This window comes from Dipodomys merriami, unplaced genomic scaffold (assembly GCF_024711535.1).
Source record: "Dipodomys merriami isolate MVZ:Mamm:240054 unplaced genomic scaffold, mDipMer1.0.p SCAF_379, whole genome shotgun sequence".
In the NCBI taxonomy this organism is placed as follows: Eukaryota; Metazoa; Chordata; class Mammalia; order Rodentia; family Heteromyidae; genus Dipodomys; species Dipodomys merriami.
In genome coordinates, this window is record NW_027205370.1 from 557,140 (window position 1) to 583,087 (window position 25,948).

General features: G+C 51.7%; 1 protein-coding gene across 1 annotated transcript; it reads left to right on the top strand.

Moving 5' to 3' along the window:
- The first annotated feature begins 466 nt into the window (after positions 1 to 466).
- LOC138804911 (dual oxidase 2-like) lies at positions 467 to 21,908 on the top strand. Its single transcript, XM_069989434.1, has 33 exons — positions 467 to 533; positions 695 to 784; positions 1,096 to 1,260; positions 2,012 to 2,199; positions 2,326 to 2,527; positions 2,672 to 2,838; positions 3,422 to 3,482; positions 3,608 to 3,704; positions 4,400 to 4,490; positions 5,286 to 5,388; positions 6,177 to 6,340; positions 6,786 to 6,961; positions 7,145 to 7,263; positions 7,562 to 7,699; positions 7,932 to 8,045; positions 8,206 to 8,408; positions 8,724 to 8,909; positions 10,162 to 10,387; positions 10,492 to 10,585; positions 12,757 to 12,977; positions 13,394 to 13,463; positions 13,823 to 13,891; positions 14,483 to 14,661; positions 14,847 to 15,077; positions 15,243 to 15,342; positions 16,045 to 16,094; positions 16,289 to 16,416; positions 16,613 to 16,766; positions 18,221 to 18,453; positions 18,700 to 18,858; positions 19,126 to 19,281; positions 19,385 to 19,513; positions 20,170 to 21,908. Exons 1-33 carry the CDS (start codon positions 467 to 469, stop codon positions 20,290 to 20,292), a joined length of 4,653 nt encoding a protein of 1,550 aa, XP_069845535.1. The 3' UTR covers positions 20,293 to 21,908.
- Positions 21,909 to 25,948: the final 4,040 nt, after the last annotated feature.

The window sequence follows — 25,948 nt, forward strand, 5'->3', positions numbered from 1 at the left end:
GTGGGTTTCTGTGATTGAAGTTTTAGCCCTGGGATGGGGGCAGGGGGGTGAAGGTAGGAAAAGAACCAGCTCTCCTGGAAAGAGTGAAGATGTAGATTCTTCTCTCTCTCTGTCTCTCTGTCTCTGTCTCTCTGTCTCTCTCTTTCCCCTGGGGCTTGAACTCAGGACCTGGGCACTGTCCCCTAAGCCTCTTTTGCTCAAAGCTAGCACTCTACTACTTGAGCCACAGCACCACTTCCGGCTTTTTCTGTTGATGTGGTGCTGAGGAATGGCACCCAGGGCTTCATGCATGCTAGGCAGGCACTCGACCACTGAGCCACCTTCCCAGCTCCAGCAGATGTAGGTTCTTGATGCACCAGAAGTAGAAACTCCTGGCTCTCCCCCCACAAGGCTGACTACATAAGTGTGTGTGTGTACCCCTCTCAAATCCTTTCCCCTCAACTCCCCTCCCAGACTCAGGGACACCATGCTGAGAGCAAGAGCCCTGATATTCCTGGGAACTCTGCTGACTGGACCCGTGGAGGATGCAGTGGGTAAGCACCCTAATTTTAGAGGTACATGCTGGGGGTATAGGAAGAAAGATGTGCAGACAGGCGGCTGCTCAATCTGGGATGTTGGGTCCAAATGACGGGAGGGTGGAAGGGGTCTAGGGGGGCACACAGTGCTAAAAGGATATCTCTGGATGCCCCCCCAGGCGGCCAGAATGCGCCCCCACTGGCCTGGGAAGTGCAGCGCTATGACGGCTGGTTCAACAATCTCAGGCACCATGAACGCGGGGCGGTTGGTATGTGGGGGTGTTGGGATGGGTGTTTTTTTTGGGGGGGGGTTGCAGAAGCCGGGGTGTGTGTGTGTGTGTGTGTGTGTGTGTGTGTGTGTGCACAGCAGCCCTGGCTTGTAGAGTGTGAGATGAGGTAACGGGCACTCAGCCCAGCTTCTAATGCACCTCATTCCTACCTCCCCAACCCCTCTATACCCCCCTAAAGGGACCTGTCAGAAAAGGTCGAGGGCTGGAAGAGGGGGGGCGAATGCATGAATGGTGGTGGTGGTGGGGGGTAACCAAGTGCTCCACAGACCCTGGCCCTTTGCCTTCTCCAGGTTCGCGGCTGCAGCGCTTAGTCCCGGCCCATTACGCGGATGGCGTCTACCAGGCCTTGGAGGAGCCGCTGCTGCCCAACCCTCGCCGGCTGAGCGATGCGGTGGCTCGGGGCCGAGCCGGGATGGCGTCGCTGCGCAACCGCACGGTGCTGGGCGTCTTCTATGGTGAGTGCAAAAGAAAAAAAAAAGAGGGGGTGAGGTAGGGAGGGAAGCCATTTAACACCCGGAGGTGGGAGCTGGGGAGTGAGGGGTCGGGAGGGGTGGGGACGTTGGGGTTCCATTGCCAGTCTTCAAGAGACCAGCCCAGATCTCCAAGTTGCATGTTTGCTCTGCCTCCTCTTTCTTGGAAGGCTTTGGAGTGTCTGTCTGTGCAAGGGACATTTGCCACCCCATCTTTGTTCCAAAACCCCAGGCGGGTCACTGAACCCCCCCATGATAGTATTGAGGCACAGAGGGGCAGGGAAGTGATTTGCTCAAGGGAAGAAGGGGTGAGGACTTGCTATTCATTCCATCATTGTGATTCTCCCATGCTTCTACCGTGGAGAAAGTTTGAGGCTCAGCAAGGTGCCGAGTGGCTCACGTCCTTCATCCTAGCTATTACTCAGGAGTCTGAGCGCTGAGGATCGTGGTTCAAAGCCAGCCCAGGCAGAAAGTCTATGAGACTCTGATCTCCAATAAACCACCCCAAAACTGGAAGCGGCGCTGTGGCTCAAGTGGTAGAGCACTCGCCCTGAGCTGAAGAGCTGAGGGACAGCGCCCAGGCCCTGAGTTCAAGCCCCATGACCGACCCCCTTCCCCCAAAAAAAGAAGTTGAGGCCCACAGAGCCGGCGCGGGGACCTCTGTGCTTTGGCTCCTGGAGGCCGCCCTGGCCCTGGGTTGGGCGGCGCGGGGCCTGACGGTGGGGGTTTGCTCCAGGCTACCACGTGCTGTCCGACCTGGTGAGCGTGGAGACCCCCGGCTGCCCCGCCGAGTTCCTCAACATCCGCATCCCGCCCGGAGACCCCGTGTTTGACCCCCAGCGCCGCGGGGACGTGGTGCTGCCCTTCCAGAGGAGCCGCTGGGACCCCGAGACCGGACAGAGCCCCAGTAACCCCCGGGACCTGGTGAGGACGCGCACACCAGGAGCTGGGCGTGCCTTAGCACTTGGGGGTTCCCCCCTGCCCTCCCCCGCAGCCTAGCCCTGGGGTCCAGTCCTGCCCTGACCTTCCCTCGCCCCCCCCCCCCACCAGACCAACCAGGTGAGCGGCTGGCTGGACGGCAGCGCCATCTACGGCTCCTCGCACTCGTGGAGCGACGCCCTGAGGAGCTTCTCCGGGGGACAGCTGGCGTCGGGGCCCGACCCCAACTTCCCGCGGGACCCCCAGGCCGCGCTGCTCATGTGGTCGGCGCCCGACCCCGCCACGGGCCAGGACGGGCCCCGCGGGCTGTACGGTGAGCGCCCGGCCGGCCGGCGCCGGGGTGCGGGCCGCAGGGTCGGGGCGCGCAGAGGGCGGGGGGGGAGCGCGCGGGGGGATCCCCGGACCCCCGGGTCCCCTGGGACAGCCCGGCTCAGCCCTGGCGCCCACTTGCTCGCAGCCTTCGGGGCCCCGCGGGGCAACAGGGAGCCCTTCCTGCAGGCGCTGGGCCTGCTGTGGTTCCGCTACCACAACGCGTGCGCGCGCAGGCTGGCGCGGGAGCGGCCGCGCTGGGGCGACGAGGAGCTGTTCCAGCACGCGCGCAAGAGGGTCATCGCCACCTTCCAGGTGAGCCCCCCTCCCATCCACCAGGTGAGCCCCCCCACCCATCCACCAGGTGAGCCCCCCTCCCATCCACCAGGTGAGCCCCCCTCCCATCCACCAGGTGAGCCCGCCCACCCCATCCACCAGGTGAGCCCCCCCACCCCATCCACCAGGTGAGCCCCCCCCACCCCATCCACCAGGTGCACCTGCCACCCCTCCCCTGTGCCCACCCCATCCACCTGCGGGACCCCGACACTCGGGACTCCCCGCAGAGCTCCTCCAACCAGGGGACCATCCGCACCCAGGAACGCCCCTTCCAGGAGGCCCCTGTGCCCAGAGACCTCATGTCCAGGCAAAGCCCCCCTGGATGACAAGTAGGGGCCAGAACGCGGCTTCTGGGGGAGATGTCGCTTGGGAAGCTAGTTGGCCTGCGCACCCCTCAAGTCTTCTCCGAAGTGGGGGGAGACGGGGGCTAATCTGGATCCTGCGGAAGTCTGTCCCACGGCTGCCCCTGCCCCCTCATCTCTGCACCTCAGCCTCCCTTAGGCTCAGATTTCCTCCTGGTCCAGCCCAACACGTGTGTCCCCCCTCTGCCCTGTCCCCTCAGAACATTGCTCTGTATGAGTGGCTGCCCAGCTTCCTGCAGAAAACGCCCCCGCCGTATGCAGGTGAGGATGAGGGGGTTGGGAATCCCTGGGCTGAAGATTCATAGCGGGGAGAAGACAGCTGGATTCATGCGATGCCAGGATGTGGGTGTGGGGATCTGATCTGTTTTGTGGCCTGTTTACTACAGGGTACCACCCTTTCACTGACCCCAGCATCTCCCCGGAGTTCGTGGTGGCCACTGAGCAGTTCTTCTCCACTATGGTGCCCCCTGGTGTCTACATGAGGTCAGGGAAGACGGGGGGGGGGGGGGGGGGGGGGGGGGGGGGTGCCAACAGGTACATCACAATGATCCCAGGTGCTAAGGGGTGGATTCGGAGGTCTGGGGCTTTTCATGCACCTCTTTGTGTCTTACAAAAAGGGAAGCAGAATTTGGGACACTTAGCATGGTTGGTTTGATCTCAATAGGGAAATCTCCAGTTCTTCTAATGGCAGATTTGTGAGTGTGGTATATGCTAGTCCTGAGGCTTGAACTCAGGGCCTAGGCACTGTCCCTGAGCTTTTGTATTTTAGGCTAGTGTTCTACCACTTGAACCATAGCTCCACTTCAGCTTCTTGGTAGTTAATTCCTGCCTGGGTTGGCTTTGAACCAGGATCCTTAGATTTTAGCTTCCTGAGTAGCTAGGGTTACAGCTGTGAGCCACCAGCACAGAGCCTAATAACAGAATTTTGGTAGCAGAATATGTGATTTGTCCAACAGATAGGTCACCCTCCTCCCTCATTCCCTACTTATCCTGTGTGGACAAACAGCTTATTCTTTCTTTAATTTAAAAAAATACATTGTCATATCCCTATTATGTTCAAGGAAGTTTGTGAGCCACCTTTCAATCCTGGCCAACCCCAACGGAGTCCCTAACCTTACTGAACCCCATCTTACTTTCTTCCCTGAATTCATTCGCCTCATCCCAATTTTTCATTTCAGAAACTCCAGCTGTCATTTCCGGGAAGTCCTGATCAAGGATTTGGGCAGCTCTCCAGCTCTCAGGGTCTGCAACAGCTACTGGATTCGGGAGGTCAGGCTGAAACGAGGGATGGGGGTGTGCATGTGTGTCATGATCAATGTCTTTACAAATTGTTAGAAAAACAAAAAACATTGACTTAATGGTGTGGGTGATCCAGATTGGTGGGAAAAGGACAGGAAAAAAAAAATCACCTTGAGACAACTTTCCAAGAGAGCTCGGGCAGTGACACAACTTTCCAAGAGAGCTCGGGCAGTGACACATGCCTGTAATCCCAGCCTCTTAGAAGGCTGAGGCAAGAGGATTGGGGTTGAACCCCAGAATTCAAGGCCAGCTTGAGCGCTTTAACAAGACTAAAAGACAATACAGAAGGGGTAGAGCAGGAACAGAAATTAAGGCTTTCTGAAGAGATAAAAAGACAAAAGAAGCTGGGCACCGGTGGCGCACGCCTGTAATCCTAGCTACTGAGGAAGCTGAGACCTTAGGATTGCGGTTCAAAGCCAGCTCGGGCAGGAAAGTCCGTGAGACTCTTATCTCCAATAAACCACTAGAAAACCAGAAGTGGTACTGTAGCTTAAGCGGTAGAGCACTCACCTTGAGCTGAAGAGCGCAAGGACAGTGCCCAGGCCCAGAGTTCAAGCCCCACGACCGACAAAAAAAAAAAAAGACAAAAGAGTAGGGAGGGAAAGGGGAAAGGAAAAGGGGGAGAAAGTGTGTGTGTGTGTGTGTGTGTGTGTGTGTGAATCTTTTATCCCAAAGTACTTACCCCTTACCTCCAAGATAAGAGGCACTGAGCTTTTGGGAAGGACCCTATAACTTATCTTGAATGAATTGTTTGCTTCCTTTCAGAATCCTAATCTGAAGAATACCCAGGATGTGAATGAACTGCTACTGGGAATGGCCTCGCAGATCTCAGAACTGGAAGACAGGATAGTGATCGAAGACCTGAGGGGTGAGCTTAGAGCTGGAAGGATGGCAGCCAGACCCAGGAGACTGGGGATCCTTCTGGGTGGGTCGACAGGTAGATGACCATGATACAGAAGCAAAGATGTACACACAGACTTCAAATACTCATCAGAATAAAATGAAACTTTGAGCTTCCTCTCTCCTAATACACAGTTCTATGTTGTTTCTAACTTAAATCAGATACAAGTATTGGAGTGTGGGGGTGGTGATGCAGTGTCTTACTCAGGTCTCTAAATATTTTCATCCAATCTTGCTTTAAGGTTGGGGAGGCATAGGGCATGTAATTTCTGCATTATATCAAGAACCATCTTGAAGCTGGGCACTGGTGGCTCATGCCTATAATCCTAGGTGAGATCTGAGGATGTTGGTTCAAAGCTAGCCTGGGCAGGAAAGTTCATGAGACTCTTAACTCCAATTAACTACCAGAAAACCGGAAGTAGTGGAGCTGTGGCTCAAAGTGGTAGAGCACTAGCCTAGAGCAAAAGTGCTTAGGGACAGCACTCAGGCCCTGAGTGACAAAAAAGAAAGACAGAAAAAAGATCCATCTTGAGTCTTAGAAGAAGAATCTTGACAAAAACTTGCCCCTGATAACACACAATAACATTGGACCCACACCAAGACAAGGTCAATGTGGGCATAGATCTCATGGAGAGGGATGTGGAGGACTCTGTGTGTGTCTGTGGTAAGGGCATGATAGTACTGACAGATGGATAGAAGACTGCAGGCAAAGGAAGTGTTGAAAGGATTAACTTCAAAGTCCTGGTCTTTCCTCAGATTATTGGCCTGGCCCTGACAAGTTCTCCCGCACAGACTACGTGGCCAGCAGCATCCAACGCGGTCGAGATATGGGGCTGCCCAGCTATAGCCAAGCCATGCTGGCTTTGGGACAGGAGCCCCCAAAGAACTGGAGGGACCTCAACCCCAAGGTAGAGCCCCAGGTAAAGAAGAATAACTATAATAACGACAGTTTAAGCCCATGGCAATGCTGCCTCAAATCCTTTATGTTAGCTTATGTGTAATCCTTATACAGTTTTTTGTTTGTTTTTTTTGTCGGTCGTGGGGCTTGAACTCTGGACCTGGGTTCTGTCCCTGAGCTCTTCAGCTCAAGGCAAGTGCTCTACCACTTGAGCCACAGCGCCACTTCCAGTTTTCTGGTGCTTAACTGGAGATAAGAGTGTCACAGACTTTCCAGCCTGGGCTGGCTTTGAAGGGCCATCCTCAGATCTCAGCCTCCTGAGTAGCTAGGATTACAAGTGTGAGCCACTGGTGCCTGGCCATATACTTGTAGTATAGACACTTTTCACCATCTCCCACTTTACTGATGACATTGTTGGCGAGTTCACACACATGCATAGACATTATTTACCTCCCATGATGCCCTAGGTGCTGGAGGCCACAGCTGCCTTGTACAACCAGGACCTGTCTCGGCTAGAGCTACTCCTGGGTGGGCTCCTGGAGAGCTATGGAGACCCTGGACCCCTATTCAGCAACATCATCCTCAATCAGTTTGTGCGACTGAGGGATGGTGACCGCTATTGGTTTGAGAACACCAGGAATGGGTAAGACCTGGCTTGGACCCCCACCTCAGCCTCTACCTCGGCCTGGACCAGGATGGCCCCCTAGAGGTGTTGATTCCAGCCCTCCTACTCATTCCCTCTAGGGCTCTCTTCTCAACTGGGTCCTTGGGCTTGGGGTTCCAGAGGCTCCTATTCTCTGATAACTCTTGCCTTTCTCCAACCCAGGCTGTTCTCCGAGGAAGAGATTGCAGAAATCAGAAACACCACCCTCCGGGATGTGTTGGTAGCGGTCACTAACGTTGACCCTAGCTCCTTGCAGCCCAATGTCTTTGTCTGGCAGGAAGGTGAGTAGCCTAGGAGCACGTGGTGGGTGGTGGTGGGAGCGGGGAGACAGAACTACTTGGTGACATCCAGAGAGCCAGGTGCTTTCTGTGTTGGGTGGAGAGGTCTACATTCGGCTAATTCTCACAGCAGGTCAATCTGGGGTAGATGCTGAGGGATTTGGGAAGGGGACCAAGGCCCAGGGAGGTAGGCCTTGAAGATGGTGGTGTAGGATATCTTGGTGTTTTCCAAGATGAAGAATCACACCTGCTCAAGGAGAGGGCCCTTGGACTTGGGGCTTTTCTGTGCTCTGTCTCTTAGGTGCGCCCTGCCCACAGCCCCGGCAGCTCACAACTGAAGGCTTGCCCAACTGTGTGCCCCTTACTGTGACTGACTACTTCAAGGGCAGTGGTGCGGGCTATGGCCTTGTCATTGTGGCTCTCTGCTGCTTTCCCTTAGGTGAGTCCTTCAACCCCTCCTGCTGTCTCTTCTCTGGCCTCCTTCTCCCCCCACAGACTAGCTCAGCCCCTCTGAGCTGCACTGGCTCCTGGGATGAACTCTTTGGATTAGCTTGAGGCCAGGCTCCTGGAGCGGAGAGGGGGGAGGGAGGTCTTCAGAAGGGAGGAGCAGCATCTGAAGCTGTTGGATCAAAGGGGCTGTCCTCCTGACTGGCTTCTCTGGTCTCCTTCAGTGAGTCTGCTTATGGCTGGGGTGGTGGCTCATTTCCGGAACCGAGAGCGCAAGAAGCTACAAAGGAAAGGCAAAGAGAGCACGAAGCAGGAAGCCATCAAAGTTGGAGTGACAGGTGAGGCCGAGGCAGAGGGGAAGGAGGGAGAAAGAGGAGATGGTGGGGTTGTGGGGGGGGAGGTCTGAGGAAAAAACTAAATCACAGAGTTGGGTGGGGGGAGAGCTGATGTCCTGCGCGGACTCCCATGACTCACTCTGCCCAGTGGTCTCTTCCCCAGGGATGGAGTGGCCAGGCCCCAAGGAGAGCAGCTATCCTATCACCATCCGGCTGCTCCCGGACAAGTGCTTACAGGTGCTGGATGGAGGGCTCACGGTGCTTCGCACCATCCAGCTGCAGCCCCTGCAGCAGGTCAACCTCATCCTGTCCAGCAACCGGGGATGCAGGACACTGCTGCTCAAGATCCCCAAGGAGTATGACCTGGTACAGCCCCTCCTGCCCACACAGGAGTTCTCACATATATTTCCCTCTCAGAAGCAACTCAGATGACTACTCCATCCGCAGCCACAATGCTCGCCTGGGAAGGCTGATGCTGGGGAAAGGGGCTCCCCAGATTCTACCTGACCACCACCATCCTTCCCCCCCTGCCTCCAAGACTACTTACCTGGCCCAAGCCTGGATGGATAGGGAGGGACTTTTCTCTCCTTTCCCCAACCTGATGTCCTCTGTGAGGAGGCTGGACCAGAAGTTTGAGCTTTAAGTATGACATGGGGGTGTGGGGGGCTCCTTCTCACCTAGGTGTTGCAGTTTAACTCAGAAGAGGAGCGAGGCGCCTTTGTGCAGCAACTGCAGGACCTCTGTAAGTGCTGGAGTCCAGGCCTCCGTGTGGTTCAGATGAGTGAGCGCGAGCTCTTCAAGAAGGCTGTCACTAAGCAACAGCGAGGCTGCATCCTGGAGATCTTCTTCAGACATCTTTTTGCTCAGGTGCCATGACTTGTGCCTTCCGGAGGTGGGGTGGGGGTGGGGGACTGGCCTAGGGGATTGGACCAACTTGGGTTGGGCAGAACCTTCTATGTGAGTGAGCTAAGCTTCTATCCTGTGGACTGAAGGCAGACAGCTTGGGTTGTGACCCTTGTGGATTATGTGATGTTAGGAAATTCACATCATCTGGGCTCTCTGTTTCCATGTTGTCATCTATGAAGCAGTAATTAAAGCCCAGTGCTGGTAACTCATGCCTGTAATCCTAGCTACTCAGGTGGCTGAGATCTGAGCATTGTATTTCCAAGCCAGCTTGAGCAGAAAAGTCTGGGATAAGCCACCAAAAAGCTATAGCTCAAGTTGTAGACCACTAGTCCTGAGTGAAAAAGCTCAAGCGCCCAGGTCTTGAGTTCAAGCCCTACTACTGGCACACATGTATACATATGCGCATGCATGCACACACACACACACACACACACACACACACACACACACACTTTTTTGTTGTTGTTGTTGTTTTGTTTTTTTTTGTTTTTGGCTAGTTGCAGGGTCTGAACTCTGGGCCTGGGCACTGTCCCTCAGCTCTTCAGCTCAAGGCTAGTGCTCTACCACTTGAACCACAGTGCCACTTCTGGCTTTTTTTCTGCTTATGAGGTACTGAGGAATCGAACCCAGGGCTTCAAGCATGCAAGGCAAACACTTTACCACTGAACCACCTTCCCAACCCAACACATACACTATGGAGTAGACCCAGTGAGCTACCCAACGTGACAGATTCTCAAATGTTCATCCCTAGACCAACATGAACCTCACCAGAGTACTTACTTAGAGATGCAGCTTCTCAGTTTCCTTCCCAAACAGCTTGCTGGGGAGTGAGACTCACGAATCTGTGTTTGACATAAGCTCCCATTTCTAGCCTCTTCCTGCCACGTCTATGACCAACATCTTCCTGCCCCAGTGCAGGTTGTTTTACTTTGCGTTCTCCAAGTTTGCACCCCACCCACCCTCCCTTCCCCACCTCCTCCTTCTGCCATCATTATTCTCACTCTGATGTGCTCAAGCCTAAGGAGAAATGGAAGGCTGCTGCTATTCACTTGACTTCCCTAGGAGAGCAGAGGCTCTGGTTAGCATACCTAAGGGTTCATATCAGCAGGGTTCAACTGTTCAGCATTGGACTTTGGGGAGATGGGAAGACTCATTTGTGTTCCACCTAGCCTCACAGCCTTCTTCCCCTTCCTCTGTGGCTGCCCAAGTACAGGTGTTAAACATCAACCAGGTGGATGCAGGGACCTTGCCAGTGGACTCATCCCAGAAGGTTCGAGAAGCCCTGACCTGTGAGCTGAGCAGGGCTGAGTTTGCTGAGTCCCTGGGTCTCAGGCCTCAGGACATGTTTGTGGAGTCCATGTTCTCTTTGGCTGACAAAGATGGCAATGGTTACCTGTCCTTCCGCGAGTTCCTGGACATCCTGGTGGTCTTCATGAAAGGTAGAAGCATGGACGATGGCAGGCCTTTTCGGGGTTCTGTCAGCAGGGAAGTAGCCTGAATCCCCGCCTCCACACACACGTCTTTTTTTCTCTCTCTCTCTCAGGCTCCCCAGAAGATAAGTCCCGACTGATGTTCACCATGTATGACCTGGATGGGAATGGCTTCCTCTCCAAGGATGAATTCTTCACCATGATGCGGTACCAAGTGGGCCCCGGCAATCCTAAGACAGCCTGATGGTTTCAGTGGGAAAACAAGTCCAAAGGAGGACAGGCAAGGCTAGGTGTCCACCTGCGTTGAAAGGGGACATGATATCATAGACTCTCAGAGCACCCACAGTTTACCTTGTCCACGCCTCTGCCTTGAGCAGGATCTATATTTCCATTGTCCACAACAGCCAGAAAAGTCTCCCTAGCTAAAACGACAACGAAATACCAGTGTGGCCAGGCACCAGTGGCTCACACCTGTAATCCAAGCTACTCAGGAGGCTGAGATCTGAGGATCGGGGTTCAAAGCCAGCCCGGGCAGGAAATCCTGTGAGATTCTTATCTCCAATAAACCACCAGAAAACCAGAAGTGGCGCTGTGGCTCAAGTGGTAGAGCTCTAGCCTTGAGCTGAAGAGCTGAGGGACAGCACCCAGGCCCAGAGTTCAGGGCCCATGACTGACAAAAATAAATAGCAACAACAAAAAACACCAGTGTAACCAACAGCAAAAGTTCATATAATCCTTTTAGATGTCTTTGAATTCTTGTTAACTATTTTGTTGTATGCTGAACACTGAGCTTTACATGATGTAATGATGGATGAATGAAGGTTGTCCAACTAATGTTAATCAGTATGACAAGCTGGTAGGAGAAACATGGGGAGTTTCAGTCCTTTTATGCTGTGTGTGAAACCATGTTTGTTTGTTTTTTGTCAGTTGTGGGGCTTGAACTCTAGGCCTGGGCATTGTTCCTCAGCTCTTCAGCTCAAGGCTAGCACTCTACCACTTGAGCCACAGTGCCACTTCCAGCTTTTTCTGTTTATATGGTGCTGAGGAATTGAACCCAGGGCAAGGCATGCGAAGCAAGCACTCTACCATTGAGCTACCTTCCCAGCCCACCATGTCTTATTTGTATGTGCCAATCCTGGGGCTTGAACTTAAGGCCTGGGTGCTGTCCCTGAGCTTTTTTTTTTTTTTTTTTTTTTTGTCGGTCGTGGGGCTTGAAATCTGGGCCTGGGCGCTGTCCTTCAGCTCTTCAGCTCAAGGTGAGCGCTCTACCACTTGAGCTACAGTGCCACTTCCGGTTTTCTGGTGGTTTATTGGAGATAGGAGTCTCACGGTCTCTCCTGCCCGGGCTGGCTTTGAACCGCGATCCTCAGATCTCAGCCTCCTGAGTAGCTAGGATTACAGGCGTGAGCCACCAGCGCCCGGCCCTGAGCTTTTTTTTTTTTTTTGCATAAATCTAGTGTTCTACCACTTAAGCTATATCTCCATTTTTGGTTTTGTGGTGCTTAATTGGAGATAAGAGTCTCTTGAACTTTCCTACCTGGGCTACCTTCTAATTGCAATCCTCAGATTTCAGATTTCTGAGTAGCTAGGATTACAGGTGTAAGCCACTAGTGCCCAGCCCATTTCTTGTTTTGAAATGCCAAGAAAGACCAACTTTGGGCATCATGAACTTCTCATTCCTGAGGACCCGACATCAGTAACATACCCCACTTCAGCACCACCAGGGCATATTTCTCTTTGTTCTTTTTTTAACATCTGTTTCTTCCATATTGACATTGACACAGAGCAGGGATTTGCTACTTAGCTCAAGGAGTAAGACAGAGTGAAATAAATGAGCAAATAAACAAGGAATGAAAAATAGCAGCCCAGATACTTTTCATGTTTCTGTCCCTCTACACTTTTACCTCTTATAGTCTAGATACCCCAGCTAGACACAGGTGTGTGTGTGTGTGTGTGTGTGTGTGTGTGTGTGTGTGTGTGAGAGAGAGAGAGAGAGAGAGAGAGAGAGAGAGAGAGAGAGAGAGAGAGAGAGAGAGAGAGAGAGAGAGGGGCGGGGGGAGATGGGGCTTGAACTCAGGACCTGAGTGCTGTCCCTGAGTCTCTTTGTGCTCAAGGCTAGCACTCTACCACTTGAGCCATAGCCCCACTTTTCTGACATGGGCTCTTAAAATAGCAAAATAGCCAGGTGCTGGTGACCCCTAGCCATTACCTTTCCCAGCTTAGGGTGAATTAGCCGAGCTGAATTTATGAACTTAGCATGTTTTCAATGTTGTTTCTCAGGTCACTGGTAACCACTTAAAGGAATCTGGGGTCTGCTCCTCCCTGTACTTGGCCTAAGCCTGACCCCACTGGGCAACAGGTTGTCTCTTGTCCTCCAGATCCTTCATCGAGATCTCCAACAACTGCCTATCCAAGGCCCAGCTGGCCGAGGTGGTGGAGTCCATGTTCCGAGAGTCAGGTTTCCAGGACAAGGAGGAGCTGACCTGGGAGGACTTCCACTTTATGCTTCGGGACCATGACAGCGAGCTCCGCTTCACACAGCTCTGTGTCAAAGGTAGAGTTGGAGGTGTGGGAGTGTATAAAGAATGGTCACAGTCAGGTAGGGAGTGTGTCTTCAAAGCAGTTGTCCTGATGGACAAGACCCAGGTCTAATTCTTCTCTGCGTCCTTAGTGCCTTATACTGAGTCTGACATGGAACCAAGGGCTCCGTGTCAAGTTGTATTCTGCACAAAGTTGCTCACTGGAGTCACTGGAACTCAGCCTATACACTTTCCAAAGCTGTGGGCGTTGACCTGGACTGTATCTGGCCAGAGGAGGACTTACTCTATTCTTTACACAAAGGACAGACAGGATTGCATCTAGTTGCCCTATGTACATACAGTCGAGTCTTTGTGGGGGAGAGGGAGGAGAATAGGGCTAAAGGCTGAGATGTACACATGACCCAGAGGGGTAGAGAGAAGAGCACAGTTTCCCACCATGTGGAAGCCAGTCCAGTTTCTTCTTCTCCTTTTTCAGGTGTTGGAAACATCTTTAAACCAAATATCAGCTCTCGAGTCTCATTCATCACTCGGACTCTTGAGAACTGGTATTGGGGAACAAAGCACTGGGAGGTCTCCTTGGCTAGGGTCCCTGGGCCAATCAGCCCCTACGGTCAGATGTTTGCCCCAAGAAAGTAGTTATTGACATGGCCAGTTTCAACCCAAATCCCAGTTGCCTCCCAAGCGAATACTTCCCAGGAGATTGGGTATCTTCCTGCCATTCTAGAATCTTGTTATCCTGCAGAACACATCAGCCAACCCTAACCACTCATTCCACCATGTCCCCTGCCTGGTCCCAGGATCCACCCCCATCCCTCTCCCACCTCTACCCCAAGCTCGCACCCAGTACTTCTTTTCCTGGCTGGAAAGACCAGGGGTGAACAGGCTCCATTTTTCTTTTTCTCAGCTCTTGCCCCAAGGAACTGGTCCTCCCTGCCTCAGAAACCCCTGGTCTAAAGAAGAGATTTGGCAAAAAGTGAGTGCTTCTTAGAGCTCTGGGCCCAAGAAGACAAGGAGAGAAGTCTTGGGGGGGTCTCTGGTCTTTGACATAAAGAGAGACCCTTCGAAATCTCATCCCATTTGTCCCTGATCTACCTGGTGGGGCTAGGGTGCCCAATGACTTTTCCTCCTCTCTCAACCTCTACATCTCCTTCTCCAGCTGGCTCAGAACAACACCATAGTGGTAGTAAAGGCTCTCTTGGCCCCTGTGGCCTTGGGCACAGCAGTGGGTCTGTGCAGGGAGCAGGAGGAGGGAAGGACAGAACAAGTAAGGATGGAGAGAAAGAGTTGGGAGAAGCTGGGTGCCGGTGGCCCACACCTCTAATCCTAGCTATTCAGGAGACTGAGATCTGGGGATCGTGGCTCCAAGCCAGACAGGGCAGGAACATCCGTGCAACTCTTATCTCCCATTAACCACCAGAAAACCAGAAGTGGTGCTGTGGCTCAGGCGGTACAGTGCTTGCCTTGAGCTGAAGAGCTCAGGGAACAGAGCCCAGGCCCAGAGTTCAAACCCCACAACTGACAGAAAAAAAAAATAGTTGGGAGAATGACAGATTGTCTTCTCTAGGGCAGTGGGGACCCCTCCCCGGCTGTACACAGAAGCCCTTCAGGAGAAGATGCAACGGGGCCTCGTCGCCCAAAAACTACAGCAATTCAAACGCTTTGTAGAGAACTACCGACGTCACATCATGTGTGTCGCAATCTTCTCAGCCATCTGTGTGGGCCTGTTTGCAGAACGTTCCTACTGTAAGGGCTCTGGGCTGTGGGCAGGGTGTGGGGCGGGTCCCCTCCCCTTGCTTTCAGGGAGAAATGGAGAGCCCTTGGGTTGCCTTTCTTGCTGCTCAATACCTGGATGGAGAACTCCGCCCCGCCCCCCCTCAGATGTTCCAATTGGGGCTCAAGAACCTACTTCTTCTTCTACCATGCCCCAGATTATGCGTTTTCCTCACCACCCACCGACATCGAAGAGACCACCTACGTGGGCATCATCGTGTCCCGGGGCACGGCAGCCAGCATCTCCTTCATGTTCTCCTACATCCTGCTCACCATGTGCCGCAACCTCCTCACCTTCCTGCGGGAGACCTTCCTCAACCGTTACATCCCCTTCGATGCCGCCGTGGACTTCCACCGCTGGATCGCCATGGGGGCTGTCATCCTGGCCAGTAGGTGGCCCCTGACATTCTCCCCCTTTGCTGTAGCCCCCTACCGTGAGGAGTCGGGGAACTCCTTGTACCTTCTTCTCTCCTCCCGCGGTGTCTCTGCTCTCTCACGCAGGGCTAGAGGTCATCGGCCCTGGTTAACATCTTTGACAAGAATCTCTCTTTCAGTTTTGCACAGTGCTGGTCACGTGGTGAATTTCTACATCTTCTCGGTCAGCCCCCTCAGCCTGATGGCCTGCGTATTCCCCAACGTCTTTGTGAATGATGGGTCAGTTCTGGGGAAGGGGGTCTCCTGGGTCTCTTGCATGACCTGAGGGTATCTACCAAGACATAGATGGCCATAAGATACCCACACTGAACTCCTTCCTGAGTTAAGGTACAAAGCCAGCCCTCTGGAGGAAGATAAAAGGTGCCGTGTTTGCCCTCAGGCAGGATGCTGGCTGTGATCAAGCAGAAAAAGAGCAGGAGAAGTACCTACCACATAGCTTACCACATCAGTTTACCAGCCATTCGTCAGGCCAACATTTATGAGCCATGTTCTGGGTGGTGATTCACTTGCCTGGAAGTAGGGATGCCAAAATAGATACAGATGTTCAACAGATGCTTACTGAATGTCTACGGCATATGTCAGTAGAGCTGTGAGCCTAGGGGTAGAGTAGTAAGTAAAATAGAAACCCTTTGCCCACACAGAGCTTTCAAAACAAAAGACCGGATACTCAAGACAGAAAGAGTCGACCACAGTAAGAGAGTTTAGGATAACAGAGGAGAGAAAGATTGCTGAGGGTGAAGAGGAGAGGATCATGGGAGAATGAGGGCCATTAACTTCTTGGAAGGATCTCTTGGCCATCTGGGTGGAAGGGTCTGGTAACCTCAATAGTCAGAGCCAGGAAGAACAAAGTTAACTTGGGGTGTGGTTGTAGTGGAACCCCTCCTGCCCCAGCCAGAGGTGCCATGTGCTTTTTCCCCACAGGTCTAAACTTCCCCAGAAGTTCTACTGGTGGTTCTTCGAGACGATTCCAGGTAGGAAGTAGATCCGTGAGTCTGTATGAGAAACTCTGCTTCTGACTCCATTTCCCTGAATACACACAGGCCTGTCATAGGGCTGAAGAGATGAGAGGGGAGGGAGGGGGACATGGGGGAGTGCATTGTTATATTTTCAGTCCAGGCTGCAGTCCTGAGACTAGTCACTGACCCTATCGTCCGGCCTATCCCAGGTATGACAGGAGTTCTGTTGCTCCTGGTCCTGGCCATTATGTATGTCTTTGCCTCTCACCACTTCCGCCGCTGCAGCTTCCGGGGTTTCTGGCTGACTCATCACCTCTATGTCATTCTTTATGCCTTGGTAAGACAGTTCTGAGCTGTATCAGGCCATAGATGAGGGTCCTCAGGAGAGGGGTAGAGGGTAAAGGTGGATGCAGGAGAATGAGACTTACGATCTCAGACTGAGTCCCTGAGATTTGAGATCTTGGAGTCTGCACAGGGGTGCAGGACAGGGATCCCGCTGGGACTGAGCTATACTAATTGGCCATCATCTCCAGCTCATCATCCACGGCAGCTTCGCTCTCATCCAACTGCCCAGTTTCCACATCTACTTCCTGGTCCCAGCGATTATCTTTGGTGGGGACAAGCTGGTGAGCCTGAGCCGGAAGAAGGTGGAGATCAGCGTGGTGAAGGTGGAGCTGCTGCCTTCAGGTACCAGCCAGCCTGGGTGGGGAAGCACCAAAGATCAGTTCCTCAGGTTCAACACAGGACAGGCCTCCTGACCTCTGGCACTGCCTCTGACACCCTCTTGGGAACTCCTGAAGCTTTCCCCCGATAGAAATGCAGCTGGCCCAAAGAAAGGCCAGAGTAGCTGGGCGTCAGTGGCTCACGCCTGTAAGCCTAGCTACTCAGGAGGCTGAGATCTGAAGGTTGTGATTCAGCACTGGCCTGGGCAGCAAAGTTTGGGAAACTCTTTATCTGCCATTACCCAGCAAGAAAGCCAGAAGTGGATCAAGTGGTAGAGTATAGCCTTTAGCAAAAAAGCTAAGAAAGAGAGAGAGAAAGAGAGGAAAAAGAAAGAAAGAAAGGAAGGAAGGAAGGAAGAAAGGAAGAAAGAAAGAAAGAAAGGAAGGAAGGAAGGAAGGAAAGAAGGAAGGAAGGAAGGAAGAAGGAAAGAGAGATAGAAGTGGTTAAAGTGATGCATAGGAGTTTGAGGATGCAAAAGATCCCCTAAATGTGTGATGTGGGTATAGGAGGAGCAGGTCAGGAGTTGTCTATTCTCAGAACAGTCCTTGAAGACATGGAAATGGCTGTGATTGTCCAGACATTTTTTTTTTTTTTTTTTTGTCAGTCATGGGGCTTGAACTCTGAGCTTGGGCGCTGTCCCTCAGCTCTTCAGCTCAAGGCGAGTGCTCTACCACTTGAGCTACAGTGCCACTTCTGGTTTTCTGGTGGTTTATTGGAGATAGGAGTCTCACGGTCTCTCCTGCCCGGGCTGGCTTTGAACCGCGATCCTCAGATCTCAGCCTCCTGAGTAGCTAGAATTACAGGCGTGAGCCACCAGCACCCGGCTTGTCCAGACATTGTTGAGTCAGGATTAGCCAAGATAGGGATGCCGATCATTATGGGAGGTGGTAGAGATGATTTTAGGTGTCACATGACCATCACATCTTCAGGGCTCACGTTGTAAGAAAATTGTTTCTCCTTTTCATTTGACTCCGATCCAAATGTCTCGGCGGTGTTAGTAAGCCTATGGTTCTCACCAGCACCTCCTTGTTCAAGAAAGATCTGGCAGGCCCCGAGGCTCAGCTTGGTCAAGGCATGGCAGTCACCATCAGTTTGATGGTAGCAGGTTGGATGGGGAACTTGAGTTCCCCTCTACGGGCAGGCCGGAATTCAGGGCAGTAACAAGAGGCCTGAACCCTTCATGGGAAGAAGGACAGAAAAAGAGAGAGTCTGGGTCAAGGAAGCAGAGAACTCCAACCCTTGTGCTAGCCACAAAATAAAGTTGGGGATGCTCCTATTCTCTGTCCCCAGGAACTCAGACCACGTGACACTCCCTGGGCCTTATCAGTGTGGAAAGGACAGACACCCATCAGTTGTCAGCTACCCAGAAATAGACCTTCTGATCTATGCTTTTCCCCTCCTATGACACTCCCTCTCAGGTGTAACTCACCTGCAGTTCCAACGGCCCCAAGATTTTGAGTACAAGTCAGGGCAGTGGGTGCAGATCGCTTGCCTGGCCCTGGGGACCACTGAGTACCACCCCTTCACGCTGACCTCGGCGCCCCACGAGGACACCCTCAGCCTGCACATCCGGGCAGTAGGACCCTGGACCACTCGGCTCCGGGAGATCTACTCCCCCCCAACGGGCCTAGGCTCTGCCACATACCCAAAGGTATCTACAAATCTCCCTTTTCGGTCTCTGTCATTGGCTGAAGATCCCTATCTCTCATGCCTGGAGATCAGGCTCTTCAGCCACTCCAAGGCCAGGCTGTGAGGTACCTTAGAGGCTGGGGTACCTTAGAGGAGAAGCTCTGGTCCCCTCCTGTCTGTGTCCCCCCTTGTCCCCCCTCCCTCCAGCTTCCATTGTGGCCTGCACGCTGGGACAGGGTCAGGTTCATCTCTCCCGTTCTCTCGGCAGCTGTACCTCGATGGACCATTTGGGGAAGGCCACCAGGAGTGGCATAAGTTTGAGGTGTCCGTGCTGGTGGGAGGGGGCATTGGGGTCACCCCTTTTGCCTCCATCCTCAAAGACTTGGTCTTCAAATCCTCAGTGGGCACTCAGATGCTCTGCAAAAAGGTAACCCTCCCTCCTTCCCTCCCTCCCTCCCCCATCCTTGAGGAACTCAGGGCTTGATGGTGTTCTGAACTTGCAGCAGAGTTAGGGAAGCTGTGTGCTGGGGCTCTGGGGTCTTCAGGAGCCATTACATGCAGTTATCCAGATAACAGACTCAGAGGGAGGAAGGAGTGTGGTCAGACCCGGCGTCAGGCCAGTGGGGCTTCCCAGTCTCCCAGGCGAAGGCACTTGGGATTGTGCGGAGCCTGAGCAGAGTGTATCCCCACTCAGATCTACTTCATCTGGGTGACCAGGACCCAGAGGCAGTTCGAGTGGCTGGCTGACATCATCCGGGAGGTGGAGGAGAATGACTGCCAGGACCTGGTGTCTGTGCACATCTACATCACCCAGCTGGCTGAGAAATTCGACCTCAGGACCACCATGCTGGTGGGTCACGACTGGCCAGGCTAGGGCAGGCAGAACCCGTGTCTGGGTGAGGGGTTGGGCCTGGTGGCATCTGTGTGATCTTCCTCCGTGTCCCCTCCCCCAGTACATCTGTGAGCGACACTTCCAGAAGGTGCTGAACCGGAGTCTGTTCACGGGACTGCGTTCCATCACCCACTTTGGCCGGCCGCCCTTTGAGCCCTTCTTCAACTCCCTGCAGGAGGTCCACCCACAGGTCAGTCATCTCTGTCACCCTGGGACTCTGGTCTTGCCCTGCCAGGATATCTTGGTCCTCAAGGTCCCCCCGCCTCCTCCCTAGCTCTGTCTTGAGCAGAGAAGTTCTATCTTGGCTAAGGTAGGGTATTGTTGCAAGAGGATTTTAACCCCCACTTCACCCCTAAATAGCTCAAGATTCCTCCCCAGAGTCTGGGGCAGAACTCTGGTCATTCTGGTCAGGCTGTGGAAGAATCTTTCTTTGGGGTTGTGAGCATCACAAGGCTGCAGACCTCTCCTTTTCTTCCTTTCTTCCTTTCTTCCTTTCTTCCTTCCTTCCTTCCTTCCTTCCTTCCTTCCTTCCTTCCTTCCTTCCTTCCTTCCTTCCTTTCTTTCTGTTTTTGTTTTTTGTTGTTGTTGGTTGTGGGACTTGAACTCTGGGCCTGGGTGCTGTCCCTGAGCTCTTCAGCTCAAAGGCAAGTACTCTACCACTTGATCCACACCACCACTTCCTGTTTTCTGATGGTTTATTGGAGATAAGACTCTCATAGACCTTTCCTGCCCGGGCTGGCTTTGAACCGTGATCCTCAGATCTCAGCCTCCTGAGTAGCTAGGATTACAGGCGTGAGCCATTAGCGCGGGGCTAGGCCTCTCCTTTTCTCTCCAATTACTTGACAGGTGCACAAGATTGGCGTGTTCAGCTGTGGCCCTCCAGGAATGACCAAGAATGTGGAGAAGGCCTGCCAGCTCATCAACAGACAGGACCGGGCCCACTTCGTGCACCACTATGAGAATTTCTAAGCTTGTCCTCCCTGGATCCTGCTTCCAGTCTCCCATTCCCCAGAAATCAGCTTGCCACCAATTGGGAATGGTGGTGGGTAACTGTAATCTTGCTAGCCTGGGCTTTTTTTCAAAAAAAAAAAAAAATCCTGACCTGCTGGTGATATCTCTGTGAGCATTCACCTCAGCCAGAATGCTTGTCTTTGCCCTACCCATCCAGTGCTCTGGGATGCTAGAGAAAGTCTCCCCTACCCTCGGCCTCGCTCAAGCCATGGAAGTTGTCATAAACAACGTGGGGAAGGGACAGCTCTGCTGTCTCAGCTGTCTCTCACAGTCTCAACTGTGAAAAGGTCCAAACTGGTCACTTCTGAGAACTCCTTCATTTTGTTCCTACAACATTGTTTGCAACTGGCTTCGCCAGAAGCCTTTGAAAAAAAAAGGAGAAGTGAGGATATCTCTGGAAGAGAATCTCCAAGCCCAGCTCAAGAGCCATGATGCTAGAAATCTGGACAACCCAACCACCTCTGGGCCTTTTCTCCTCCTGCTCCAAAGAAAAGCAGCCTGACTCCTGCTTCCTGCCCCTTGGGAGAGCCTTAGGAGACCCCAGAGAAGAAAGATGCCTTTCCAAGCCCTAATGTTCCTGCTGTTGGCCAGGGTGTCTGCTGTTCTAACCACTCTGGGCAGGCCTCTCTCCAAACTGCTTGGAGCAGCCAGTCTAGCAGATGTCCAGGGCTCTCTTTCAGTTCCCAACTTCCAGGGGAACTAGATAACTGACTGTCTAGGATTGCCCTGGACATAGTTAGCACCGGAAGTCTCTTATTCTCAGGCAGATCAGGGCACTTGATCACCTCACCTAGAAGCTAACCTGACATGTTACCTCCACCAGCATTAAGATCTGTCCTTTTTCTTCTTTACCTTTTTACCCTCCCCCAGCCCCTACAAAGCTGGGCTTTGCTTATAGTAAGGTATACAGACTTTCTTTTGCCAATACTGGGGTTTTGAGCTCAGGGCTTCATGCCAACCATGCCACTACCTCCTGAACTTATTTTGCTTTTCGTTATTATATTTCAGAAAAGGATTTCAAAAGGTTATATTTTGGAAAAGGATTTCAAAAGCTTCTTGCAGAACCACAATTCTTCTACCTCTGAGTAACTGAATTACACATGCAAACCACCAGCTTATTCTTTGCCATAAGGTCTCAATAAATGATTTGTTCTGGGCTTGCCTTGAACCATGATCCTCCTATCTCTGCCTCCCAAGTAGCTGAAATTATAGGGATGCTCCACAGAACCCAGATTGAGGTATACAAATCTTAAAGTAATCATGTAAAGGTTTTTCATCATTCAGGTTTAGATATAAAATAGTTCAAGAGTCCCATCACTCCAGAAACTTTCCTTGCATTCCCCTCCAGTCCTTCTTACCCCAACGCTTGGATGCAACTACTAATATGATTTCTGTCGCTCAAGTTTGGATCATACTGAATTTATTCCTATAAGCCCAGTCCATTTCATTCACCACAGTGCCTTTTAGACTCATTTATGCTGTTCTGTCAGTCAGTCAGTAGTTTGTTTCTTTTAATTGCTGAGTAGTATTCTGTTGCTGCCCCCATTCTTCTGTTGATGGGCTTTTGTGTTGTTTGGGTTTGTTTTGCTGTGAATAAACTGCTATGAGATTCTTGTACCTACCTTTTGGTGGACCAAATGTGCTCATTTCTCTTTGGTATATAGCTAAGGGATAGATGACAGGGCTGGGGGTGGAAGGTGGGGGGTGGGGTTCTCCAGTTGGTAGAAGTTGTAATAGGAGGAGTTTCAGGCTATCTCAATCTCTCTGAGCCTGGCTCCTCTCTGCATTAGATTTATTCAGATGCCAAATGTCTCTGCTTCCCAAGATATTGGAGATCCTTCTCTGACAACACTATAGTAATATGAGGGCAGAGCACAGGGATTCACATCTGTAAACCAAGTTCTTAGGAGGCTGAGGTCTTAGGATCATGGGTTTGAAACCAGCTCGGGCAGGAAAGAGACTATGAGACTCTTCTCTCCAATTAACCACCAAAAAGCCAGAAGTGGATTTGCCAATCAAACAGTAGAGCCCTAGCCTTGAGCAAAGAGTTCAGGATCAGTACCCACCCAAAAACAAAACAAAACAAAAAAACCAATCCCCAGGAATCTAGCAACTAGTCAAAGAAAACAACAAGATTCAAGGGCAATGACTGGACTAAGAGTATCATGAAGAAAGTACAAAGTCATTGTGGTTGAGGAAATGGCCTTTGGGGCCACCAAGCTGGGGCTCCAATCATACCACGCCAGTTACCTTTATCCAGGTTCCATTACTGTTCTGGGTCTCAATTTCCTCCCCCGTGAGGGTAAGATGATACAGTGTTTGTAAAACTCAGAAAGAAATATGATCCCCTATGACTTCTCCTGCAGCTCTACCTGCCAACTCCGAGACACCAATGCAGAGATACAATCAAGAAGGATCATATGAACATGAGTATAGGACTTGGAAGGGAGAGAAAGAGATCTCTTAAGATGCTGGAAGCTGGGTTGTGGTTCTGTGGCTCGAGCCTATAATCCTAGCTACTAAAGAGGCTGAGATCGGAGGACTGTAGTTCTTAACAGTCAGGGCAGAAAAGTCCCTGCGAGACTCTTATCTCCAATAAACCACTAAAAACACTGGGAATGTGGCTCAGTGGTAGACTACTTGCCTAGCATGCATGGGTTTGATTTCTCAGTACCACATAAAGAGAAAAAGCTAGAAGTGGTCCTGTGGCTCAAGTGGCAGAGTGCTAGCTAGCCTTGAGCAAAAGAAGCTCAGGGACAGTGCCCAGGCCCTGAGTTCAAGCCCCAGGACTGGCAAAAAACAAAAACAAGAACAAAAAAACCAGAAGTGGTTTTGTGGCACAAGTGATGGAGTGTTAGCCTTGAGCACAAGAGGCTGGAAGATAGAACTCAGGCAATGAGTTCAACCCCCACAGCTGACAAAAAAAATGCTCGCATACGATGTTCCTAGAAATAATTTCTCCAAGGCTGGGAAGGTGGCTCAGTGGTAGAGCGCTTGCCTTGCATGACTGAGGCCCTGGGTTGGATTCCCCAGCACAACATAAGCAAAAAGAAAAAAAGCCGGAAGCGGTGCTTTGAGCTACAATCCTCAGACCTCAGTCTCCAGAGTACCTAGGATTATTGGTATGAGCCACTGGCTCCTTGCTTTGATTTATTCCTTTTGAGAGGAGGTAAAGTTGCAACTGGAAAATTCATGAAGAACCCAAAGGTAAAACTCATAGCTATTCAAAGGAAAAAAACAAAAACAAAAACAGAAAGACACCATCATCTCCAAGGGGAGATGAAAATACAGACATTGTAATCATAGACATAATGAATTCCTCAGAAAATAAAAGGATCATTGACTTGGTTCAGTAATAAAATCCAGAGGTGGCTTGTCTCATGTCTGCAATCCTAGCTACTCAGGAAGCTGAGATCTAAGGATTGAGGTCCAAAGCCAACTCAGGGCAAGAAAGTCCTTGAGACTCTTCGCTCCAATTAACTACCAAAAGAGCAGGAAGTGGAGCTATGGCTCAAGTGGCAGAGGGCTATCCTTGAGTGAAAGTGCACAGGTCCTTCTTCCCCCTCCCCTCACACAACACAGTGGTCCAGCCTGTAATCCCAGCCGTGTTAGAGACATAAATAGAAGGATTGTAATCTGAGGCTGGCCATAGCAGACTACTACTTTTAGAAAAACTAAAAGTAAAAAGGGCTGGGAGGTGTTACCCAAGTAGTACAGAGACTCCAGAAGATATGGCTAAGACCAAAACCACAGATGCACTCATCTAAAAGGAGGTGACACGGACTTCCCTGTTGTGGAAATCACTCGCTGCTCAGTAAATAAAGGATCATTGGCTTAAAAGACCAAGAACGAGAGAAAGCAGCTGACTTCTTGGAAGCAGCCTTTGCCCGGTGTGTTTACTGTGCTTCCATGGCTCTGTGATTTCACAGCTCATCCTGCCTGGGGTTCAGAGGCTCGGCTGGGGTGGGCACATGAGTGTGCAGTTCCTTCCTCATTCAGCACCTCCTCATGGCTACAGCCAAAGGCCTGTGGGGGGATGAAGAGGTACTCAGCTGTGGGAACCTGTGTCATTGCTTCTGCTTTTCTGCTTTTGAGCCTGAGAACCACCATTGAAACTGTGACTTTTTCTTTTTTTTTTGCCAGTCCTGGGGCTTGAACTCAGAACCTGAGCACTGTCCCTGAACCTCTTTATGCTCAAGGCTAGCATTCTACCACTTGAGCCACAGCATCACTAAGTAGCTTTTTTAATGTAGTTTATTAGAGATAAGATTCTCACTGACTTTTCTGCCCAGGCTAACTGTGATTCTTAGATCTCAGCTTCCTGAGTAGCTAGGATTACAGGTGTGAGCCACCATGCACCTGGCTCAAATCTTTTCTTCTACAATTGCCTTCTCACAATTTGACATCCATCCCTGGAGACAGAATGTTTTCCACACATTCTCAAATATGTGTATGTGTGTGGGGTGTAGGTGTGAAACTGGGATTGTTTCATCTTTTTTTCTGCTATAAAATGGAGTAGTAATATGTCAATGATTAAAGGATTTAAGACACCTGGTCTTTGCAGATCGCTGCTAGGATGGTTCCCTTCTTTTTCATTGCAGTGTAGTATTCTATTGATAGGTGGCAATAATGCCGAGAGTGGTTTCAGTGAGGTTCATCACAGACTATGCAAGAATTTACACAAATTAAATGGCTCAAGTGATAAGGCACTAGCCTGAACTAGAAACAAGCTAAAGGACAATGCCCAGGCCCTGAATTCATGCCCTAGTACTGGCATCTAAAGACACTTTAAACACACACACACACACACACACACACACACACGTGTTTAAAATAGATGGAGCAAGTTTATTTGAGAGTGTCCTACCTTCTCAGAAGAGAAGGGTCCCAGGACTGAGTTTCTACAATGATTGCTTGGGTCTACCAAATATATGGGTCAGTCTCTCCACCCCCTCCCCGCCCATCGTTGATTTGATTGGCCGAATCGTGGTCATGGACGCTCTACGATTGGTTCCCTTCCCTATTAGGGCGGGTGCGGAAGTTTCCTTCTGATTGGCACCCACAACAGGAAAGGCGCCTTAAGCGCACACACGTGGAGAGGCGGGCACTTCACCTCGACGCGGGCGGCGCATGCGTTAAAGGCCCAGCGCGCCTGTGGCCTGACCCGGAAGGAGAGCTGTTTTGTGCTGCGTCGCTCTTTTCCCGCCAGCCATGTTGGCCTTCGTGCCCGCTGCCCATTTCCAAAGGTGGCAGGCACCTTTGCAGAGTGAGGCCTCGGAACTAGAGGAATGGGCCACACTGCTCATGTAAGAGCCGAAGAGAGAAGGTCTGTTGCGAACACCCATTCATCCTGCCCAGAACTTCCGGATGGCTCCGTCCGTCCCTGTGGTGACCCTGAGGTAGGTGTGATTTCCCGCATTGAAGAGATGAGGAAAATGCAGGCGCTCACTGCTGGCTCTTGCCTGCAATTCCAGCCACTACTCAGAAGGGTAAGAGCTGAAAAGCCTGGTGCAAAGGTAGGCCGGGCAAGAAAGTCTGTGAAACATTGATTGATTGATTGTTTAATCTCAGCCACCAAAATGTCAGAAGTAGAACTGTGGCTCCAGTGGCTCAG